Raw genomic sequence first — 24,649 nt, forward strand, 5'->3', positions numbered from 1 at the left:
AAAAAAAAAAAAAATCCTTATATTTATGCCAATATTTATATAAGAAAAGTAATTCAGTCACCCAAAACAGTATAACTAAATATGCACTGCTGACCTCATAAGAAAAATTACTTCATATATACCACTGTTTTTGCTCATTTAATTGAAAGTATATATTGAAAGAAAACAAAGCATATATACTATGATAAATTCTGTAGACCAATATTCCTCTTGAAACATGCTTTTATACTTTTTTAATGAAAAAGGGGGAGAAATTTTTCTTCTGCCATTTATGTTGGATGATTTTTTATGTTATAACAGGGAAAAAGTATCAAACTTAATGATATTTCAATATGTTGAGGTGATGCAGATAGATGTACCAGCGTCACTAACAGACTATTAGGGAAGTCACTAGTGTATTTTAGATGGGCCTTATGGCTGGTTAAATAGAAATTCAAGGTTGTTAAGGGCAGTTTAGCAATACTACGTACATGTATCGGATCAAGGCACAGTTGTGATATCTGTATCTTGCTATGTTAGATGTTATTGAATGAGAATATAATTTTCAGACAAGCTTATCTCTTTCCAACAGAAAAGGAACTTAGAGGCTGTTTTTGTCTCACGATATACAAATGTGCATAATTTGTTAAAAATCTTCACAGGGCAATGAAAACTGAGTTGAAATACAATTTTAGCACTTGCCTTCATTTGATCTGAGATGATCAGATAGGTGAACATTCTTCTCTACTCTCCATACCAGGTTCAAAGTGGGCATATAAAAGGATTAGATCATAAAAAAGGGAAAAAACTGTGGTGGAAAAATCTTTTTGAAACTAGCTTCTTCAAAGATAACACTGGAAAAACAGGACCATAGAAACATGACGTGAAGGCACAAGTCTCTGCAGCCAGACAGGTAAGGGTTTATAATGCATCTTTGATCTTTTTATTTGTAGAATAAAAGAAAATGGGTGACAATTTCCTGTAAAGTTATTGAAAATTAATTTATATGAAAACTTATCTTCTGAAACTGAAGAATAAAGAAATTGGATTTTTCATAGACTTTTCAATTTTCAATTAATGATGTAAAGACTTCACTTTTTTATTGTCAAAAAACAAATATATGTATGCTAAATAATTCAAGCAAAAGTTATAAAGAATTTAAAAATGTTTTGCCACATGAAACAGCAAGCTTGTGAGATATGGTATATAGACACAAAATCAAAGCACAATTAAATGATCACTCATATTCTTCAAAACAAGTAATACTATTATCACAACTATCATTATAAAATGATCCATATAATTTCAGAGGTACAATTGGGTCATTTCTTGGTCCCTTCCACCCTAATTAACACCTGTAAAATGCAGACTATTCTTTAATTTTACTTTTTATCTTATCTAAAGGTATGCAATTTGCTCTGTTTATGTTGGATCCTAGTCTGTAATCAACTCTTTGCACCCTAAAATTAGTTAACCTATCATTACATCATCTTTGTTTTTATTTTAATAAAAAACTTAAAAGTTTTAAGATTTTCCTGTGCAAAATCTGACTGGACTTGCATGGCCACCCACATCGAATAGATAGCTGAGGAAGCTGTCAGGAGGCCACAGCTCTCAGCCAGTGAGGACTAAATCTGACTATATGGAAAACTCCTTGGTAAAATTGCTTATTTTAAAATTCTTGAATAATGACATAGTGAATGAAATACCCAAGCCAGTTGTGGCACTATGTGTAACGTTAGCAATAATTTTTTAAAAGTCTGAAATATCTTAATTGTCAGTCTGGTTTTTACATATATAAGTAACCACATATAAAAAAAATAGATTATAATTGAGCCATTTAACATTTGGGCCATTGATAACCATAAATTTGCACCCATCATACACCTTTTCGTCAATACGTTTTTTAATTCTCTCAAGGGGAGGCATTATTATATGAGGATTGATGCTCAAGGCTACTGTAGTGCCTACCTGATAATTTAATTATTTAAGTATTCAGTCATCAGATAAATAACAATAAATATCCACCACTTGGAAAATGAGTCATAGATTCTACAAATTAAAGATACATAAAAAACATGGCTTAAAAACTAATAACAAAAAGGAGCCATGTATTGAATATTTGAAAGAAACATCTGTAACTTGAATAGGGGCACCTATGTATTGGTTGCTCTATTGTAATGCCTCTGGTAAAACTGGGTCAAGAAAGGTAGGGGAACAAAAGAACTTCATAGTACTGTGTAAAGTTATTGGACATGGTTCAACACAGGTAGAAATTATAGGTGTACATGTATATTTGTGGTTGTGGCTGAGAGATATATTCAATGCGTATGAGGAAATAACTGATCACTTAACCCTATGAGATACATGTAATAAGGAAGCCTAATGATAAGTTGGAAGAGAACTGTGTTCAATCTGTTACAGGCAATTTGTTTGTGAAGGATTTTCACCTGTTCAGGTAGGTATACAAATACAATCAAGAAGCCAGACCATAGCTTTTGCGGGAAACATATATACTCATACCACAGATACACTCTGGACTAAGTTTGCGTTAAATTATAGTAAACCTCACAGGTGTACTGTACAAGGTGTTATCTTTTGAGGTGAGAAAGTTAGTTTCATTCATTATTTCATCTCGTTTCATGTATGTCAGACAGACAATAGAATTGGTACACTGTAGTAGTAGTAGTATATATGAGATGATGAAATCTTACAACCTCACTGTGGTTCTTTTTGGGATTTTTTTTACATGTACATGTACATTCAGTGTCCATGCAGGACAATTATTAATTTTCTTTCATTGCTATGGCTGTAATTCTTTAAACATGTGTGTATTCTCATATACTATTAAGATCACAGAATCTGTTAACAATGAGTATGAATATAAAATAGCATGATCCCAATCAGCTCCTCATTGCATGCTCAGTTTATGATGTTGACACAATGTTCTGGTGGCTACATATTCATGTATTTATCACCAACTTGATTGCCTCTCAGATAAGGTGGGAATATGTGAAACAGAAATTGAATAGTCTACAGCAATCTCTGAAACAAAAGTGTAGGTCAATATAGGCTACTTCCTTCCCTGTTTACTCCAGTAAAATTATGTCAAGTCACAGGTGAGTTCAGGTAAGTCATTATATGGGAGCCATTTATTGCTTACTGGAGCATAGCCCGCTGATGCATACCGATAGGGATACTGCCTGTACTGAGGCTGAGGAGCTTCTTGTAAGTTATTTTTTACTGAGATGAAATAAGAAAAAAAGAAGTACATAGTGTTTTCCTTTTTATATCCATTGGGATAAAGCATGAACATAATTATTCTAATTTCAATGATAATATTCAAGAATGCAGGAGAATATTTTTATTTTGAATATAAGAAAATATTTGTTTCTTATATTTTCCATATGTAAAGGGTCTGTACTATACACTACTGAGTATTATATGTGTTTTTATACCAAAGGCGTTGTTATCTTATCATAATTTATATATTAGATGCACAAAGAAATGTGAACAAAATCTTCCTTGAGATGACTTAACTTGCCTTGTGCTTGGACCCATCACTGTTTGGACCCACCAAACAGTGATGGGTCCCTTAAATTTAGATAATATTACTTTTTTATTCATTATTTATCCAGAAGTACCAATGGTTCAGTACTCACAGTTGCTTTCACTGGTTCAAATTCAATGTTTAAAAAATCCAATTATTCATTTACCCGTTTACACTGATATTGCTTTGTTGCTTATATGGTCAGAATAATAGGTTCACTTAAACACTGATGAAGATAGATTTCATATCTTGGACCCATCACACTTGTTGTACAATGGGTCCAAGAATTATAACTTTGCATTCACTTTATACGTATATATGTCCTCACTAACAGTTAGTCAAAGTGCCAATCTGTAACAATCCTAGTTCCTAGATAAGATCATCCTGTTATAGACATTGTTGTGGTTTACCAAACCGAAAATATACTTCAGGCATTCAGCCAAGCATTGTTTACCAACAAACAGGTTGGCCAGTGCATGGTAAATTGTCCATGATTTAGTTCTTTTAAGTTGAGTTGCAGCCAAATGGTAGGGTAAAAAGCATGCTCTCTTTGCTGGGAACATTACTGCACTTTGCACCAAAAAGAAATTATACTTTTTGTATTGCTGCCACTTTGGATGACTTAATTCAATCTTGTTGATTAATCTGAAAACTTATGCTGATGGTCTTTGTTATATGCCATATAATATACTAGCTACGTATAAGCATTCCTAGGTAAAATTGGGGAAATGTGAAAAATTGCAATAATTAGACACAGGAATCGGCCCTATGTAGTTGATGTGATAACACAGTTATGTATGTAGAACCTTTGGTTATGTACATGCAACTGAGCCCAGTATATATATAATGGTAATTTATATGGTTGATACAAAAATGTCCTGGACTTAAAAATGTAATTCCTCTAAAATTAGATACTGATGATTCTACAAAATTCTGCTTATAGTACTACCTCTTGACAATGCCTTTGGGACATATATGTTTTGTCTTCATAGTTTTTATCATCTATAGCCATGTACCAATATGTGGTATTCAATACAACAAATAATGTACAAATATGTATATTGCCTCGTCTTTCACTTTTACCTCATGAAACTGTGCTGTTTTCATTTCAGGCAGTTGTGCAGGTGCGTGATAATAAGATTTGAATTAAGAGCATGGGTAAACAGTCAATACAAGAAAAATGAAACCAGCAGTGAAGGTTTATTTTCCCTCTGTTTAAACTGTTGGTCCCTGATTTCCACACACAACATGAAACAGAAAGTAAACTGATAAAACACTAGGTAGAAGTGGCAGATTTCTTTAACTGAATTTTCTTTCTTTGTTTCCCTTTTTTTTTGAGTGAGATGTTAATGAGCATCACGAGGAGTTGACATGTAACATTAAAATGATGAACATTTAGGTAATTTGATCACCTTTAAATAAAAAGACAATAAAGCTCAAGGAAATGTAAACTTGAGTAAACAAGAGACCTCAGCAGGTGGCATATTTGATTTGGTTCTCTTACATGTGATGCTGGTGTATGTAGAAAGATGTTATTTTAGATATGTCATTTCTTGCACATTATTATCTGTCTCAAATCATTTTGCAATTTTTTGTAGTCCATAAGAAACTCTCAATCCAAGTAGCGTGTAAATTTGCATTTACTTGTTCTCAAGGGTGCCATCAGTGCTTATACAAAAGAATGCAATGAGAACACCTCATGGACTTTTCTAGTGTCTGATTGTCATCTAGAATAGCAACACAAAAACCTCTATCAGAATATTTCATCTTTTTGTTATTGACCTCTAATGACTATGATGTGTTGATATTTCACAGAAATGCATCTTGATGTTTCTACTTTTCAGATTGAGATCTTCCCAGAGAAATGCAGTCCGTTCCTCCATCACACTATCCAGAGGATGGCTACCTAAAGCCAAGCTTCTATGACAATAGACTAGCTGCACAGGAGTTTGGTTCTTATCCTAGAAGAGGAAAATATCATGATTCAGGTTATTTAAATTTTGATACATCATGTTTGCGTGGGTTATCAGAATTTGTACTAGAAACATCTATCTATTGTTTTTATTCTATTTTAATTGATTTTGATTTCATTTCTTTGTTTTGATATTTATTCATTTATTTACATGTATCAAGTAATTTTGATATAATAATCATTGTGTGTGTGTGTGTGTGTTTTCAGGGTTTGAAGTGACTTTTCTGTTGGTTATCAATATCTTTTTGCTAATTTTCTCAGTTCTCTGTCAATGCAGTTAGTGGTTATTCCCCTCTCACCCCATTTTAGTCACTATAAGTTAGACAAGACTAACACAACATTAATGTTGGCTATCTTTATTTTGTTAAAAAATGTGGGTATTTCTAATAATAATGCAGTGATTAAGCAGTGCTTTTTTAAAAATAAGAAAATTGAAGCAAAAATATTAATTCCATTTTTGAATAATATTTCTAATTTATATAGCGCATATAAAAGTTAAAATAAATGGAATTCAAGTATCCTTTATAAGTTGAACAAAACAGATGCTTGTGGTTTAAGTTTTAAGTTTAAATAAGAACATAGTTGCCAATCCACCAGTAATCAACTGCATGCTGCTTAATATCAGTTGATTCAGGTGGGCATCTGCTTGTCAGGAACCACGCAGAATTTATCTATAAATCAAATTTAGAAACAGGCTCAAAATACGGACACCATTGAATGCTTTTAGGTTGGATAACGCATTAATACTACCTTCCAGATTCGTGGTCAAAATAGTTACGTGAAAATCGCTATGAGGAAGTCCAACGCTGACAACAGTAACCAGTTTCAATCATTTTATGTTCACTAGTCGCTTGCTCAGGTACATTCTTACAATATGTGGAGACTCGCACTCTTTAGTATCAAGCCAAGACAATGGCTTAATTCATGAACTTCTTAATCAATGGCTTCTTAATCATAATAGTCAACAAGCCTACTCTGCATCTGTAGACTTAACATAACATATTATAAGGAGTTATACAGACTACAGTAAAAAGTTATTGCGTGAAGTTACTGAAATTGCCTGTCTCCGACATGCTGGACTAATCTCAAGACGCCAGGTACATGTACTACCAAACCTGTCTGAACTTTTGTCAGTGTAAATAAACATGTGTATATATAGTCCAGACTGAAGGTGTGCAGGTGATTCAAACTAAATGGGCTTCTTTCATGAAATATGTCATGTGACCCCTTGCTCTGCCAATCTCTGTGGTAACTTACATGTATTATGTGAGGCCAGCCTAAATGCAGTTTTTATTGAAAAGAGTGCACTTGGATAGAAACATGCTGCAACCACAGTATATCTGGCTATATTAATCTGGTTGAGAATTCTAAAAATTCTTTTACTTTATCGACTTTCTTTTGTAAATTTGTATGCAGGTGGAAGTAATTTAAGGACAATTTTTTCATGCAACCTCTTCATTTTGTGGGTTACAAAAGATCCGGGACAGCTGTGTGTATGGGTAGTGGCACCACTCCTGATTTAAAGTTAACTCATAAGTCGTGGAAAATGGAATGTTCCATTTGAGTTCTTTCACTAATTTAGAGAAAGTTGTCAAAAGCAAAACTGAAACTGTGCTTCAAAGTTTTTCAATGGTTTAGGCATTAAAAAGCAATTGTGAAATTTCGTGTTAAATTCATTTGACCTACATTACTTATTAGAGATGTTGGTATGTCATGGGGGCCTACACATGTGTGCACACTATTAACTGGATTATGCTTTCACGTCACTGGCTTAACAACCAGCAAACTTTTTATGCCCAGGCTGCGTTCTCAAGAATTAACTTCCTGTGAAAAGAAAATGGAGTATAGTTACACTCCTTTGAGTACCACATCTGAGCAATCAGAGGGTAAGTTGACATATTTTCACGGACACTTTATATACTCTACTTGTTTTTCTGATGTGCAGCTTCAACTGTGAAAAAAGTTATGAGGATTTATGACATTACATTTGCTTGAACTACTCCTAGAGTTCTTGTCAGGGATCATGATGTCTTTTTATTTAGTTGTCTGTGTATGTTATGTGCATATATGTAAAATTAGTTGTGAAGGGAGCCTGTTAAATGCCTATCTATATAAACATTTTAGTATTCAAAATAAAGTATATATACAGTACTAGTATATGCCAGTACTACTAGTATAGATAAAACTTATAGCCAGGTCAGAAGCCAGGAGATTGGTTTCATGATCAGAATTTTACTGGTTATTTAGTCATTATATACGTGTAGCACCACACTGCGTTACAAAATCCAATGAATGTTACAGTGGGCATACAGTCTCCAATAGCAAGGATCAGAAGAACAGGATGGGTCAGTACTGGTTCTGTAGGTTAAGCAGCTTTTCTATTTCCCTGAATTGGCACCTTTGATTTTTATCAAAACACGCCTGTGCTTAAATGCCTTGGAAAGGAGAAAATGTGAATGAAGCCTGCCCCCCTCCCCTCCATACTCACCCACTATTATACAGATGATGATGCATTTTATCAATAGCTAAGACTTATTAATATATCAAATTTTTGTGCATTTTATGATTATTACATATACTCTGATTAGTTTGGTATGATGATATATGGCAGTTAGTGTACCTGTCGCTGTTTTAAGTCTAATATGGTGAAATATATACTGCTATCAATTAAAGAATAGGTATCCAAATATCTTCTAATATTCCTAGGCAGAAACTACTTCAGATGACAGATTGCAATTTGACTTGATTTTTTCCCAGTTTGATATATATATCATGTACGTAGGTCTAAAATGTAGGGCAGGACAAACATGTGCCAACTCTAGTGCTTTGACCGCATTTTCTCTATTTTTGTCCATGTTCTATTTTAATTTTTAATGAAGATACCCTATATTTAATCCAGGAGTCTTCTATAATTTGCCCTTGCAAAGTCCATCTAGCTTGTGTCACGGTTGTGGGATGTGATCACTAAAGAAAAGAAAAAAATAATAATAATTAAAAAAAAATAATAATAAACTATGAACCTAGAAGAATATTTTTTCAAAAGTGTTATTTAAACAAACCTTGGTAATCAAAGCTGGTATTTTGCTTAAAAAATGCATGTAGATACTGTTAGGAAATTATTAAGCATTTGATTTTGTCATGATTTACAAGGGCATACATTTTGTACTTTTTTTGCACTTGACAGCCATACAAACATTTACTGCCATGTGTAATTGAAGCTTTTGGCCTTTTTGTTCTGTTTGAGTCATCAAATTTGGTGGAATTTAAAACACGAAAAAAGTTTGGCATTGAAAATTTCACAGTTCAGTAACTTAGCTGCTATTTTCATTTTGTCCCAGCTTTTGATAAAAAAGTTATGTTGACTTTTGGAGAAAAAAAGACAGGAAGTCACAAGATAGAAACTTTGCACACCAATTGTAATTGTAAGTGGGCAATAAAACAAGACTGTAAAGAAGAGATCAAGACAATTCATTGAGGCACTCTAGATGTCATGTTTCAGCAATTATTTTGTAGAGATGCTGTCAGTGTTTAGTGTTCATCCAAGACTTGCTGGAACACATAAGCAGAAACAAGGTATTCAGCATGACATAGAGTTTTGATTATCAATACACTACATGGTGAATTTTCTTTCATTTTTTTTTTAGCAGAATTTACTTTTAAGGCTCTTAATTAATTGAAATTATCTTGGTTACATTTATTCATTTTTCAACTATTTATCTGTTCATGAAGATATTTTTCTTACATTTGCAGCCTGAATAATTTATTTAATGCCAGAGAATTGTTTAAAAAAAGAAGCCCAAAATTGAAGAATGATTTCATTTTTGGAAGTATATAGTTTGATAACATATCTTAATAATATAATGTTTTGTTCAAGATTGTCTTTGTTTTTATATGAGTTGTCAGCTTAACTTGACATGACAAGAGTTTGTTTTACATGATGACGACATTAGCATTATTGTTTTGATTTGATATAGAGGACAGATAACATCATGATATGAAGTACAGTTTACTTTCCATTGACATTTTAATGCCAAAAGTGATATTGAACAGGGAGGTACGGCATGGAAGATAAGGTTAGAAAACATACTTCTATGATGTTTTGGTATTGTACAGGAGAATTTACATAGTAAAAAATTGTGTCACTATTTTCATCAACAATAATGTACAATATCTTAGTACAACTAGCATGCATGCTTAAAGGGACAATTAAAATCTGTTGGTTTTGGCATGAAAACAAAAACACACTCATGTCAGTATTGTCAGTCAGACCATCTGAATCCAAAATCTAAAAGACCCTTTGACTTATATTTTTAAAAAGAATTCACCTTCAAACCAAGTGAACGGCAACATGTATGTATTCCTTGCATGAACAGTTAGTATCACATTTTGAGTGTAATTTCATTTTTTAAAATTTTCTGAGAGGGCATGGGCAGAGAGAGCAATGATCATTAGATTGCCTTCCATTTACTTTTTTTATGAAATAATGAAACATTTGAAAATATATCTGATAACTGTGTAATTGCTGTGCTTCAACAAAATACGGGTTGAAAAGCACACCAAAAAGATGTTTATTATAGTACGTGATATTTAAAATCCCAACCCTGAAGACACCCACTTCTGTACCTGACTAAACCCCACTCATCTGCATCTCCCCCTCAACAGATGTGCCAGTTATGCCATCAAGCACACAAGGAAAATAATATCTGACTTGTCAAAAGTGACTAATTTTTCTTATGCAAACTAATGGACACTGTCACCCAGTTCCAAGGCCCAGCCTTCAGTTATAATGTATTCTGATGAAATGAATCAGATGTGCATGGGACAGGTCTGACAGGAGGGAGGTGTACAACTGGTAACCTGATCATACAGGAAGCTCCCACTCCAGCTACTGTAGGATAACTGGGTCATAGTCCCTGAGTTTTGTATTGAATAAGTTTGGGTGTATTCCCTCAGTGTTAAACAATTTAGGACCACAGCCTGGTTGGAGATTTTTTGGGCTCTTGTGAGCCTAGAAATAGTGGATTGAGATTTGTACATAGGTAAGATATGGTATTTATTAATTTATATACCCCTGTACTTGAGTGTCTTTGTTTGTACAAATGAATGCAGTGCACCACAACTTGGTATTCAGTCGGATATCATCTGGCATTCCTTAGGGTGTTGAATTGTGAAAGTCAGGATTCTTTTTATGAGCAAAAAGATGTGTGCTGTTTGTCTGTGCACGTGGTGACTGAAATGTCTTATGATAATCGAGGTTTTTAAACGCCTTAATTATACATGTATGATGCAAGGTATTTGCCAAGTTGAATGTCTTGTCTTAAAGTTAATTAACGGTTAAATTTATATGATATGCTGTAGATGGAGACTAATATGTGCTATTACTAACAGTTAAACATCTGAGAGAAGGTGCATTTATGTACTTGAGTGTGTTTATACCTGATGATAAATACAGGGATAATTTGTCCAACAAAATTACCCAGACATATGTTAAGTCAGTATAAATATCTCTAATGAAGGAAAATATGTGTTTGGTAATGAATTTTTATGGTGTACCTTTGTGAGTTTTTAAAAATCAATTTGTCTTTCATTTTAATTTGCATGTACCCCTCAACAGGGTAATTCTTGAAGCCACTAATGCCCCAGAAAGTGAATATTTTTAGATTTTTACTGTTCATTGCTGATATGAGTTAGGGGAAACTTGTAATGCACCCCTCATATTTCACTCCTACATACAACAGCTAACCAAAAAAGGAATGCATTTTCAGAAAGTGAAAAGAATATGGGCCATTTGAGTACAAATGAATTAATCTGTTTTTGATGGGCTTACATGAAGTTAAAGTGCAGTGGCATAAGTTATGGTAAAAAAATATGTTCAGACACACCATTTCAAAGACCACACGGATCACGAGGCGTATAAATGTGCTACTGAATTTTAATTGAACAAAAGAGACTTAAGACTAGGCAAATGTTAGTCATTTAAATTTACCTTGAACAAGTAAAGGATTAAAGAATTTTAACTTAAAATTTGGAAGCATACATGGATAGTGCTTTTGTGTCATTTCATCACATCCCAAGACCATCCCTTGGACAATTATGGACAACTGGACAGCTTGGTAAATATTATTGTCTTAAGGATCTAGATATGTGCATTTTTATGAGTCACTTCTGAATGCAGCTAACAGTATACAGGTGTATGCACTGGATAAGATGCATTGATTACTTATATGGGTCCTTTTTGTTTCAGACAACATTTTTCCAGATCTAATTTTCACTAGTAAGATTGGTGATATATGGAATCTAGGACTGTGCATTTGGTCCTTAATTAAACAAATGAATTTTGACATTTTAATATTTTTACAGGGATCAAGATTTACTTGTGTATACTACTGTCTAGTGTGCTCGGAAGACAATCCCTTATCCAGTAAATTTTACTTCATTGAATGTAGCAAGACATTTTATCATTTAGTCATCATATCAATTCCAATCTAAGTCAAAATTATTACACCATGAGTTTTTATATGTATCAGACTCTTTGTGTGCATCTGTACTCTTTTGTAGCAATCATTTTTGAGAGCTTATGCACTCATGAATCATTTTTTAATAATATGCATAATGGATGATGTTCATAAACAATGCATAAAACTGACACAGGAATCCATGCATCACTATTCCAATTTTTCTTTTAAGGTGTAACAAGTTGTTCTTGTAGAACATTTGAGATTTTACGTTGATGACTGCATACATGAAATCTATTGTTGTGCAACTCCTGATAGCACTGAAATTAGTAGCACTTCATCATTCATCTATTACCCTGTGGGCATGTACAGCCCCAGACATAAAACTTTGGCTGGAATTTCTGTGGTTATAGATTCATGAGTACCATAAAACTATAAAACTTGGCCATGTTCCATTAAAAATAGTAGATTGTTTTATCTGGAAGCCAATGCGACCAATCTAAACAAAACTAGAGTACATGTATATAGCAATTTCTAACAAAGAAATAGTGCAACTTTTTTCTATTGAATGGTAGATTTTATTGTCTGGAATGGGCAACAGGAGAGGAATTATGGATCATCCCTATTAAATTAATTAATAATTTACCATTTATGCACCATGTACTTCAATATGTATTCAGACCACAAAAAGTCCATGATCAATTTTTTGGATCATGCAAATTGGAAACATATTATCATGTCCACCCTGATGTTAATGCAAAAGATAAATGCATATTGCGTCGATTATAGCATCACTGAGCCAATGCCAAACTTCCCCATATTATAATCTCTATCTATTTCTCAAGTCATTAATTGTTATCATAATAGGGCTGGCCAATAAAATGGTGATTTGCCAGCTGATAGACATTCTGTACATGTTTGTATTCAAGCCCAGTATGATCTCTTGAGCTGCCAACTCACCAGGTGTTATAGGCTGATGGCTACTGGGTATAAGCTTTATCAATAGGCAAAAGCTTAGACAAGTTTTTGAAATATATAAAGGTACAGTTATGGCTCGATTTTTTTAATGTGGGAAAATTGTTAGTCCTTCAGATAAATAATTTTGAAATCATTAAAAATCACAATCTGTATAGCATTGATAGTGCTTTGACTGTATAGAATAGAACTGTAGGGTGGCCTGCTTTTCAATTTTGTGGCTACCACTCAACAAGAATGTTCTAATTTTAAGAATTTATGACTTAAAAAGATACAGTATCTGTAAAATTCACAATTTCTCCATTAAAAAGACTGGATCATTACCCGAGTTGGAGGTGTAAAAGTAGGTTTAGTGAGAAGTAGAGAAACAAAACAAAATTTGAGAAGAATGTTCATCTGTTGATTTGTGAACATCTTTGAAGCAGAATGAAATTTCACTGAAGGCAAACAACAATGTCAATGATAAAAACAAACCTTTGAATCTTTTATTGTTAATTAACAGGTGTAGCTGACTGTGAAAGTGTCCACGCTGACATTCCAATGCAGACCGTGGGGAAACCTCCTTATGCGCAGGGGGCACCAGCTGGGTACCAACCGTCCGCACCCTATGACAAGTACAACAAAAGGGCAGTAAGCAATATGTACGATGGCAAGAAAAGACCAGAGAGTGCACACCATTACAATGAAATGTATGAAGAGTTGCCAGATTACAAGTAAGTATTTTGTTATATCATATATATTTACATTTTATATTTTTAATTATTTTACTCATTGTTTGTACACAGTATTAAGCATAAAATAAAAGAAGGATTTTGATGACATTTTCAGGAAAGGTCACAAATTGGCCAAGGAAGAAATGATTAGATTTTGTTGATGATAAATAAGTAAATTGATTAATTTTTAATTTTTAGTTAATTTTTGTTTTGTTTATTATTTGTTTTCAATGTTGCATATAGGTATAAAGTGCTTAATTATAATATGGTCATAAATTCATTAAAACATGAAGTATCATACATCAAATGGCTTGTATTTGTGTACTCTTTAATTTTGCTAATGTTTTTGGGTTTTAAAAACTAATTTTACAAGTTGCTTTGCTCTCTGAGCAATTTCATTTATTTGATTCATGTTGGTAGGTGTGGTATGAGATGGTTATATGCTGTACTGCTGTATATTATAATAATTAATGTTACTTTTTTGGTTTTTCTTCATTTCTAAAATTTTAACTTATACAAAAAATTGCACTGGTTGTGCATAGCAAGAATTTTAACTTCATTTACTCGTAATTTTCATCACATGCTCCTTTTTTTTCAAGACGTCCACCCTCTCCACCTCCGCTCCACAGTTTGCCTAGCATGTTGGATGCTACAGATAATTCCAGAGACTCTCCCATATCAATGAATCAGTCCAAAACACAGCTTATCAATAATAATGTAGGGGAAAGGTAATGCATAACATATATTTAAAACATTTTTATAACATATCAAAATTAACTTATTTTGTTTAAAGAGCATTTTATTGGAGAAATTGTGGTTTTAGGGTAAAATACTTAAATCGGTCATAAAAATGCTTTGTTCAGTTTTTTATTTAATGCTGCTAAAGCTAAAATCCCATTATAATTACAGTTTGTAGCAAGAAATTTTAGATTAATTTAGATTTGTGTTGTTTGCTGCCATAGCAATTTTGGAATTGATTTAAGACATTACTTCAGTGAATATTCTTTGCCATGCTTTAGTCTAGCAACACACCTACATCCAGGAAAAAATATTTAGTTGTGTTTTTGTTTCTATGTTTTCTAATGTAATCTGCGTGAGACTGCATCTTAAAATAAAGATAATCAACAGATTTTAGGTAATTACTTGAAATCAACTTGGTATTAATATATGCTCTTCTTACCTGTTTCTCTGTTCTTTAATGTGTTTTTCATGAGACTGCATCTTAAGAATTGAGATAATCAGCACTTTTTTATGATTACTATAAACTTACCAAGTTGAATTGTGTAAAACACACCTAAATCTTTTAAATCATTTGGAGACTGTCAAAATGTAAAGGTTAATAGCGTTTTTTTATTCAAACTACACAACTTTGTAGAATATATATAAGTTGTTGTTTTTCACCAGTTTCTTTACGTGCGACCGATTTGGCAAAAGTGGAGTCAATGATTATGTATTAACCATGCCAGCACCAGTTGTATCAGTTAAAATTTCCAAAGCATCAAGATTAATTTCTTCAATCAGATCTGCCTTCAGTAGTTGTCTTCATAGCTCACAGCATGGTTTTCTAACCCTTCACAGGTCTGGGAAGAAAAAACTGAATCCACTTTATGACCACTTAGAATCTGCAATGAAACAGAAAGAAGAAAATGAAGTGACAAGAAAAAAATGGCAGCGCAGTTTACATTGTACATGTCTTGCTGTTCTCATTGTGTGTGTGATAGCCTTGACCGCTCTGATCATTGCCATTCTTGCTACTGTGGCACCAGGAATGATAAGTAAGTTTCATTTTCCCCCTTTTAGCAAAGGGAATTTTAGGCAAAAGAAAATCATAGTGTAGCTAAAAAAATGTAAAATATTCCACTGTTTTGCAAGATTTATTATTGATATGGTAAAGCATTTTGATTTGGCAAAGATAATATTAGTAATTTTCATCAGTAATAAAATATTTTGTGGTCACTTAAAGTCACCTACTGCTGCTCAGTAGTGCAATAATAAAGAAAACCCATAGGTAATGATAGTTCAAACTAAACATATATTACATTTTGTTGCAGTTCTTGTATATTATTAAGGATGGTGCACCTTTAGATTGTACTTTTTGGAAAAGATGTATTTCATTTATATTTATTTTCCATGTTCAGGTGGAAGCAGTAATAACCAGGGTAAAGCAAGCCCCATTACAGGTGAACCTGTAAATACGACAAAGTCCCCAGAAGCCATTATGCTGCAGACAGCTATGGAAGCCATTAGAGAACTCCAAAGTAATCTGTCTGCCATGAAGGAGAAATATGAAAATTTGCAAAATAAGGTATTGTAAATATATTGCTTCACTTGGTTTGGCTAAGAAATTGAATTGAACTTGTATTCATTGATGGTATAAGTCAACATGGAAGTAGTTCATGATTTAATGCTAAAAATTGTTGATAAATTCCAACACAGAAGTAAGGGTTTTATCAGATATGTCAGTGGGAGACTAAAGAAAAATCAAGCGTCATTATCATATGGAATCTACTGCTATGAGTTACATGATAAAAGCTTATATCTGGAACCAAATGCTTTGATATCTGATCATTTTATTGAGAGGCAAACATTTAGTTTTAAGAAACTAATTTTTTACAATGAGATTGAAACAAGTAAGATGTATATATAGAATGAAATAATCCATCAGATTGTTTCTTTTGGAGGGATCAAAGTCTTAGAAATGTTTTTCCAAACTTACTGGGTACTTATATCTTGTAATTATTTGTGTTTCAGTATGATGTATTGTCACAAATCTTGCAGTCTTCCCCTGGCGAGAACAATGTCAGTCTGACTGCCAAAGTAGCCAACAATAGAATATTTATACAGAGTCTTCAGGCAAATGCATCTATACAGAATGGACTTATGGACAGTCTGCAAAATAAGGTAAGTTGATGAATAGTATTTTCAAGTCCCCCTTTCATATTTTATTCCATTAATGTTTCCAGTTTTGCTGAAGAATTAATTGGAACTATTAACCTTAAATTTTCTCATTGGTTGAAAAAGAAAGAAAATGCATCTAATATTTCAAGACTTCAGAATTTAGTCATTGGCAGTCCAAATCAATGCGGATTGAAAATATGTATGCATGTTGACTGTTTAATGTCAACTTTAGTGTTTGGCAAAATCTTTTCTTCTAAGTTAGAATGCCAGGTACATGGCATGGCTGTTTTTATGTACAGACACAGATGTGTCTGTACATATAGCCATCATCTGCATCTGTCGTCGCCGTCGCCGCTGTCGTCGCCGTCGTCGCCGTCGCCGTGCACTTTTACCGATAACACGATAAGTGGAAAACCATTTTACCTTTTGACTTGAAACTTGCAGAACTGATGAATATTCATAATACGCAGGTCAAGTTCGAAAATCAGCATGATCGGGTCATGGGAATTTTTAGGGAATTTATGGTTTTTTTTTCACTTTTTTCAGCATATATGCAGCACCGATAACACAATAAGTGGAAAACCATTTTACCTTTTGACTTGAAACTTACAGAACTGATGAATATGCATAATACGCAGGTCAAGTTCGAAAATCAGCATGATCAGGTCACTTTTAGGGAATTTATGCTGTTTTTTCACTTTTTTCAGCATATATGCAGCACCGATAACACGATAAGTGGAAAACCATTTTACCTTTTGCCTTGAAACTTACAGAACTGATGAGTATTCATAATACGCAGGTCAAGTTCGAAAATCAGCATGATCAGGTCACTTTTAGGGAATTTATGCTGTTTTTTCACTTTTTTCAGCATATATGCAGCACTGATAACACGATAAGTGGAAAACCATTTTACCTTTTGACTTGAAACTTACAGAACTAATGAATATTCATAATACGCAGGTCAAGTTCGAAAATCAGCATGATCGGGTCACTTTTAGGGAATTTTAGTGTTTTTTCACTTTTTTCAGCATATATGCAGCACCGATAACGCGATAAGTGGAAAACCATTTTACCTTTTGTCTTGAAACTTACAGAACTGATGAATATTCATAATACGCAGGTCAAGTTCGAAAATCAGCATGATTGGGTCACTTTTAGGAAATTTATGCTGTTTTTTCACTATTTTCAATATAAATCCAACACTGATAACACAATATAAGAAAAACGGATTGGCCAATTGTAATTATACTCACAGGAGTGGTCAATCTTACTAAGACGCAGGTTGAGTTCAAAAATCAGCATAATCGAGCCATTATTTTAGAAGTTATACTGTTTTTTCACATTTCCTCAGATTCAATTATTAGGCATGTTAACAGTCTCATTATTTAACTAATAAGATGCCTAAAAGTGTTTGTTTGATATTTCCTGTATCTTTACAACATTGTTAGTTGATTATGTAAAAAACATGGTAAACTTGTTATCATGTATTGTGTAATAAAGTGTCAAAAATGGAAATAAACTCATATCATTGCAGTTTGTCAGATTCAATCATCCACTATGTTCAGAATCTCAGAATGGAGGAAATTGGACATTTAACACTGTTCTATTGATATTTTTCACATCTCATCAATCTTCTTAGTTGATCTTATAAAAATGGCAGTAACCTATTAATTTTGTTTTATGTTAAAAAAGTGTTAAAAATGGAAATAAATCCATTTCAGAATAGTGCAGTCTTGTTTACATTTTGGCATTTTTAAGGTGTGACTTTGAAGTTCCATCGGCCTAAAAACCTTTGTTAGTCACGTTTACTATTTGTCCATGATACTAATATTTTATTATTAAAAATTGATGGTTATTATGCTGTTAAACATTATGTAATATTGCATCAAAATTTGAAAAAAACATATTTTGGGCACTGCTCCCAAGATGACCATTTAAGAAAAACCATGTCACTTACTGTTCTCAAACAGTACAGTTAGTATGTACAGATGTGTCTGTACATATTGCCATCACCTGCGTCTGTCGTCGCCGTCGTTGCCGTCACTGTCACTGTCGCCGGCGCCATGCACTTTCATTGTAAACACGATAAGTGGAAGGCAGTTTTACTTTTTGGCTGTATATTTACAGAGCTGATGAATATTCATAAAATGCAGGTCAAGTTTGAAAATGAGCATGATCGGGCCATTAATGTAGAAGTTATGCTGTTTTTTCACTTTTCAGCATATATGCAACACTGTAAACACATTTCAAGGAAAACCGATAAGCTTTTTGTTATGAAACTCACAGGAGTAATCGATCTTACTATAACGCAGGTCAAATTCGAAAATCGGCATGATCGGGCCACTATTTTAGTAGTTATGCTTTTTTTTTCATTTTTCAGCATATATGCAACACTGTAAACACATTTCAAGGAAAACCGATAAGCTTTTTGTTATGAAACTCACAGGATTAATCGATCTTACTATAACGCAGGTCAAGTTCGAAAATCGGCATGATCGGGCCACTATTTTAGTAGTTATGCTTTTTTTTTTTCACTTTTCAGCATATATGCAACACTGTAAACACAATATAAGAAAAACAGATAGGCCAATTGTCATTAAACTCACAGGAGTGGTCATTCCTGCTAAAACGCAGGTTGAGTTAAAAAATCAGCATAATCGGGCCATTATTTTAAAGAAATGCAGTTTTTTCACATTTCCTCAGATTCAATTCTTAGGCATGTAAACAGTTTCATTATTGAACTAATAAGATACGTAAAAGTGTTTGTTTGGCATTTCCTGCAATTTTACAACATTATTAGTTGATTATGTAAAAATGATGGTAAACTTGTTATCGTGTATTGTGTAATAAAGTTTCAAAAATGGAAATAAACTCATATCATTGCAGTTTGTCAGATTCAATCATTCACTATGTTCAGAATCTCAGAATGGAAGAGATTGGACATTTAACACTGCTCTGTTGATATTTTTCCCATCTCATCAATTTTCTTAGTTGATCATATAAAAACGACAGAAAACTGTTAATTTTGTTTTATGTTAATAATTGTTAAAAATGGAAAAAAAAAAAAAATTTCAGAACAGTGCTGTCTCGTTTACATTTTGGCATTTTCAAGTTGTGACTTTGAAGTTCCATGGGCCTGAAGACCTTTGCTAGTCACATTTTCTGAATATCCATAATACTAATATTTTATTATTAAAATTGATGGTCATTATGCTGTTAAAAATTATGTAATATTGCATCAAAATTTGGAAAAAAACTATTTTGGGCACTGCTCCCATGATGACCATTTAAGAAAAACCATGTCATTTACTGTTCTCAAACTTACAGGAAAGAAACATGGGACTAAAATACAGCTTCAGTAGGAAATACAGTCTGTTTGGTAATTCTTACTGCCATTTAAACAGTTATTTTGTGAAAATTTAATTTTTCACTTATTGGCATTTTCAAGGTTTGACTTTGAAGTTCCACGGGCTTGAAGACCCATGCTAGTCACATTTTCTGAAAATCCATGATACGTATATTTTATTATTAAAAATTGACGGTCATTATGCTGATAACCATTATGTAATATGGCATCAGAATAGAAGAAAACACAATTTTGGGTGCTGCTGCCATGATGACCATTATGGGAAAACCATGTTACTTATGATTGCCAAACTTTCAAAAAAGAAATACAGGACTAAAATGCAGTCTGAGTTGGAAAAGTAGTCTAAGTGACTTCTTTTTCTGGAAGTTATACATTTTCAAAGTGTAAACTTGTCACATATTTTAATTACATTGGTATTACCTGTTGAGGATAATTAAAATTTGATGTTGAATTTGCAGTTCAACATAATGTATTTTTGCATCAGAATTGACAGTAGCCTATTTTGTGCACAGTTATTTCCTGTTTTTTGTCTGTACATTTGACAGCTTTGCTGCCTTGTTTAAATCATTTTAGGTACATTTACCAATTCACTTCTTTTTATTATATCCAGTGAGACATTTTGTTAGCAAATCTGAATTATTTTAATAATAATATTTTGAAAAAAGTAACTACTTATTTTATCTGGCTACTATTTCAAAATGAAAACATTAGCTAATGTAAAAAATATACCAAGGCTGAAGTTGATGAAGTGCTATTAACCTTTGCTAAAATTAGAAAAAAATAAACATTTTTGAGGCCTATTCTTGCTTAATCAACAAAATGATCAGTAAAAAAACTGGTCTAAGTACTTGATCTTGAACTTTTGCATCCAAAAATATAGACAGCGTCACTAGTTAAAGATCATTTGCAATCTTCTAGAGAAATGAACTATTATGATTAATCAATTAGAGGCCTAATTATCCTCTCCCCAGGTGCCAGTGTTTAGGGTTTGCTTGTTTGCACCAAGCTAGATAAGCCTTGAAAAGCCCAGAAAATGTCAAAAAGACATTACTGTCTTTCATGGGAGATGAATTTCTCTGTCATTTTTGGCTGCTCTCATGCTCAAGCTAGACAACGTAGATATATGGGGTTAATTGTATCTTAAGCAAACAAAGGCTGGCCTTTCTAATGTCTGAGATCATATTTTGATGTGTTCAGCAGATAGTCATGGCAATAGAAAATACTTATGATGTCAGCAAATGATATTTACCTGTGGGGTGCCACACCCAGTTACTCAGCCAATTACCCAATTAAGAGGATTTTATGTTAAATTACTATGTTTTCTTTCATATTTCAAACATCTTTATGTAGTGATGGAAAGATCAATTAACTATAGGTTCACTTCCAGTTCAGTTGTGATAACTAACTTAGGGAGCCTTCACATTCAGACACTGTACCAGCTAGACCAATCCAACTAGAGTTTCTAGCTTAAGTGCCGTCAATGTAACCAGCTGAATTGTCTGAGATGCCCCTCGAGCAGCTAGGGGTATTTTCTTGAGCATGCACTAGCTACCTCGGCAGACGCCCTGATTTTCACAGGATGCTAGAAACTCACGTCGCTACTAGATGCTTACCTCTAACATTTTTTTTATTGACAGAGGTATGCTGATAGTAGAAAGGTGAGTTACCATGGTCCTCTAAAACTCACATACTGAAAAAATGAAGAATACATTTTGTCTGTGAATCTCAATATAACATCCAGATATCAGATGTGTTTAATCTTTAAATTTTTCAGATAATTACCTTAGAAGCACAGAATAAGAATTCCACTTTAAGATTAAAGAGTTCAGAAGAGCTTGCAGTGAGACATTCAACAGAGGTTAGTGTTTAATCTTCATCTACACATATTCACCATTTTTGTCAGAGAGAAAATATTAAAGTTGTCCTATCCAGAATTTTTCTACGAAATTGAATTTTCCTTGAAAAATATATGCCGTTTCCTCCTACAAAAGAATCATTGCTCATCCCCTTCCCTGCATTCTGAATCAATGTTTTATACCACTTCTCATTGCATAATTTAGTTCTAAATGACTGGCAAGTCACTTAGACTGCCATGTCTTCCTGTACATTTCAGTAAGAAATATGAACATCAAATACTTTTATTTGAAGGGGTTGTCATTTGTAAGGTCCAGTGAAAAATAGATTAAAAACAAAAACAATTTCAATTTATCATCAGGGGGCTGACAAAAAAAAAAAAAAAAAAAAAAAAATGCTGTGTTTATTTTTAATATCATATTTTCCTTTGTTTATTTTAGATAGCTCAGCTGGAAAGATCAAGTCAAACAAATTTCAGTGATGTATGGCAGCAGATTAACTCATTAACTGTGAAGATCTCTCAGACCAATGCCACTTCCCAAATGCAAGCATCTTCCCTAAACCAGGTTTTACTTGCCATGAACAGCAGCATATATGAGGAGTTAATGACAATCAGTAAGATGTCTGGTCCACAGGGACCCAGGGGATACAATGGCTCTCAGGTAAGGAATGGTCATTTTTTTTCAGACTATGGGTGGCACATGCCAAAGACCATCTGATATTATTCTAAACAGAGGAAGGGAAGGCAGGGAACAGGATTTTTTTAACTAATTCATTTTGCTTATATAACATGCAGGCAGATTTTTCCTTAAAAGGAAATGCTCTCCAAATTACTGTAAGCACCTTCTTTTCTTTGTAGTTTATACCCCTTTTCCTTTCTGTCTTCCAAACACTTAAATACATAGTAGTTCTTGTTATATTCACACCTGTACCCTTTGATATCAGTCTTTCTAAAAATCTGCCGAGTTCCAAGTATTATACATGTCAAACCATATTTTTATATTTAATCTCATTAACCGTATGTTTTGGAAGTTTTGTAGTTAGTTGTTTCATTTACATGCACACTGTTTTAATAATCACACCTGTCTGTTGATTTTAACAATGTCAGTGTAACTTATATATTTGGTGCATTTAACAGCTGGGAGTTAGCAAAAGAAAAAAAAAAAGGCTACTGACTTGGAGAAGAAGTTTATACATTCAATTAATTTTAGGGTCCCCCTGGGGTTGGTGATCTTTCAACTTGTAAATATAGTGTAAAGACGAGCACCAGTGATGTTTCAACACCTAGCAATAGTGTGGCTCCATTCCCACTGGAAAATGATTTGATGGTGAGTTAATTTCAATTTTCTTTTCTTGAAAAAGCTGACATAACCTCTGTCTTTGCGATAACAATGTCTAATAACAGTGAACATAATCTCTTTATGACAACATGACATAAAATACTGAAAGTCATTAGTCTAAAATGTTGACCTTATGAAAAAAAGGAACTATTGCCAATGGATTTATTTCAATTGCTAATTTATCTATTTTCCACTGAAAAGTGCAGTTTACCAATTATCTATGCTTTTTTCATTTAGTTGATCCATGAATTGGTAATACTGTTTGGATTTTTTTCAGGACTGGATTACAATGGGTGTTACATGCAGTGTAGAAAATGGTGAAACGTCCAATTTGTCCATTAGGGACCATGCTTCAGGGATGAAACAATATGTCTGCACATGCTCTGGACATGGTTCCTCTCCAAACCACAGAGTTTGTCGAACACACCTTTGGCAGTGTCCCAGAATATCCTAGTTTTACTTTAAAAATTTTGTATGTGTATGCGTATGCTATTTTGTCTTAATGCAAAGTGGAAGGTTCCAAAAAGTGTCTAATAAGATTATTAGATGCACGCAATAAGTTTGAAGCTGTTTTAAGGGGTTCATTTCAACACTCAGTTTGATTTTAGCTCATGAAGAAGGATTCATAGTAAATCCGACATGGAGTGATTTTTTTATTAGCATTTATTTTGTTTTATATGCAATGCTACTTAACTGACCTGTATATAATGTATCATATTTTAATAAAAATGATGATTCCCATATCCAAGATTGCTCAAAATTGTAAATACTAGACCATGTAGACTTACACTTTACATGTGATGGTGCATTTAATAATAATAATAATAATGTAAATAAAGAAAAAAAGTAGTCCTAATGTGTAGATCGCAGAGGACTAGATTTAGAAAGCTTTTAGATTGCTGGGCAGTCTAATCATTGATAATATATTTGTTTCATTACCAATAAAAGCTTTAAGAATGTAGACTGCTTACATGGACATGTAAACTAAAGATTTCTATGAAAAATGAACTTGGGTTACTTCCATGAGAGTTGAATCTTGGACAGTTGACTCCTTTGCCTTTGAATTTCAAGGCAATCTTTTCAAAAAATTAGATGGAGGCCTTTAAGGCAGTTACTTTATAGATTAGAGGAATGGTAACATAACACAAAGAACAGTGGTTACAATGACCAAACATTTTCACTTCATTTCAGAAGTTTTGTAATGCTGTATGAAATTTTAATCATAGCCATAATAAAGCTTATAAGCTCAGTATTATAGGTCTCTATCACTTTGTTTTTACTACCATCACATTAAACTCTGGATGTCATTTGGGGAAAACACTCTAGATATATTTTACTCAAACATTAAAAATGCTTTGCTGGCTTAAATTATTTTCCCTGTTGAATCTACACCAGTTCTGGGCCACCATTTCTGTTATGGTTTACAGTAGCATTTTAAAAACTTTTTGGTTTAGCGTAGATTACCATGCTAGCCCTTCAATGACGTCACTGCACAACTTATATCACCTCTTGCGGGTTTTATCATAACTAAACAAATGAGACCAAG

At 33.2% G+C, this 24,649-nt stretch overlaps 1 protein-coding gene and 1 long non-coding RNA gene across 11 annotated transcripts; both read left to right on the forward strand.

Moving 5' to 3' along the window:
- The first annotated feature begins 1,617 nt into the window (after nucleotides 1–1,617).
- Nucleotides 1,618–24,355, forward strand: LOC106171098 (uncharacterized). Of its 10 annotated transcripts, none has more exons than XM_013551243.2 (11): nucleotides 1,618–1,636; nucleotides 5,374–5,517; nucleotides 13,434–13,644; nucleotides 14,244–14,372; nucleotides 15,223–15,419; nucleotides 15,783–15,949; nucleotides 16,396–16,545; nucleotides 21,684–21,767; nucleotides 22,204–22,425; nucleotides 22,975–23,091; nucleotides 23,381–24,355. In XM_013551243.2, the coding sequence occupies exons 2-11, from the start codon at nucleotides 5,394–5,396 to the stop codon at nucleotides 23,555–23,557; spliced, it is 1,578 nt and encodes a 525-aa protein (XP_013406697.2). In that variant the 5' UTR covers nucleotides 1,618–1,636; nucleotides 5,374–5,393; the 3' UTR covers nucleotides 23,558–24,355. The 10 variants fall into 10 exon arrangements, with proteins under 10 accessions (XP_013406697.2, XP_013406691.2, XP_013406693.2 ...); XM_013551237.2 differs by lacking the exon at nucleotides 1,618–1,636 and adding an exon at nucleotides 2,255–2,437; XM_013551239.2 differs by lacking the exon at nucleotides 1,618–1,636 and adding an exon at nucleotides 2,446–2,582.
- Nucleotides 18,277–19,427, forward strand: LOC147763446 (uncharacterized). The gene is made up of 2 exons (XR_015332821.1): nucleotides 18,277–18,695; nucleotides 19,015–19,427. It is a non-coding gene; the product is annotated as an uncharacterized LOC147763446 (long non-coding RNA).
- Nucleotides 24,356–24,649: the final 294 nt, after the last annotated feature.

Source organism: Lingula anatina, chromosome 2 (assembly GCF_051362555.1).
Source record: "Lingula anatina isolate TDL-2025a chromosome 2, LinAna3.0, whole genome shotgun sequence".
Classification (NCBI taxonomy): Eukaryota; Metazoa; Brachiopoda; class Lingulata; order Lingulida; family Lingulidae; genus Lingula; species Lingula anatina.

What these genes read in the sequence shown, in the direction of transcription:
- LOC106171098 (XM_013551236.2), top strand. Translation starts at nt 7,210, where the DNA reads ATGTCATGGGGGCCTACACATGTGTGCACACTATTAACTGGATTATGC. An exon ending in CAGTGAGACATTCAACAGAG is followed by an intron (nt 21,768 to 22,203) that starts GTTAGTGTTTAA and finishes TGTTTATTTTAG; the next exon opens with ATAGCTCAGCTGGAAAGATC. An exon ending in CACTGGAAAATGATTTGATG is followed by an intron (nt 23,092 to 23,380) that starts GTGAGTTAATTT and finishes GATTTTTTTCAG; the next exon opens with GACTGGATTACAATGGGTGT.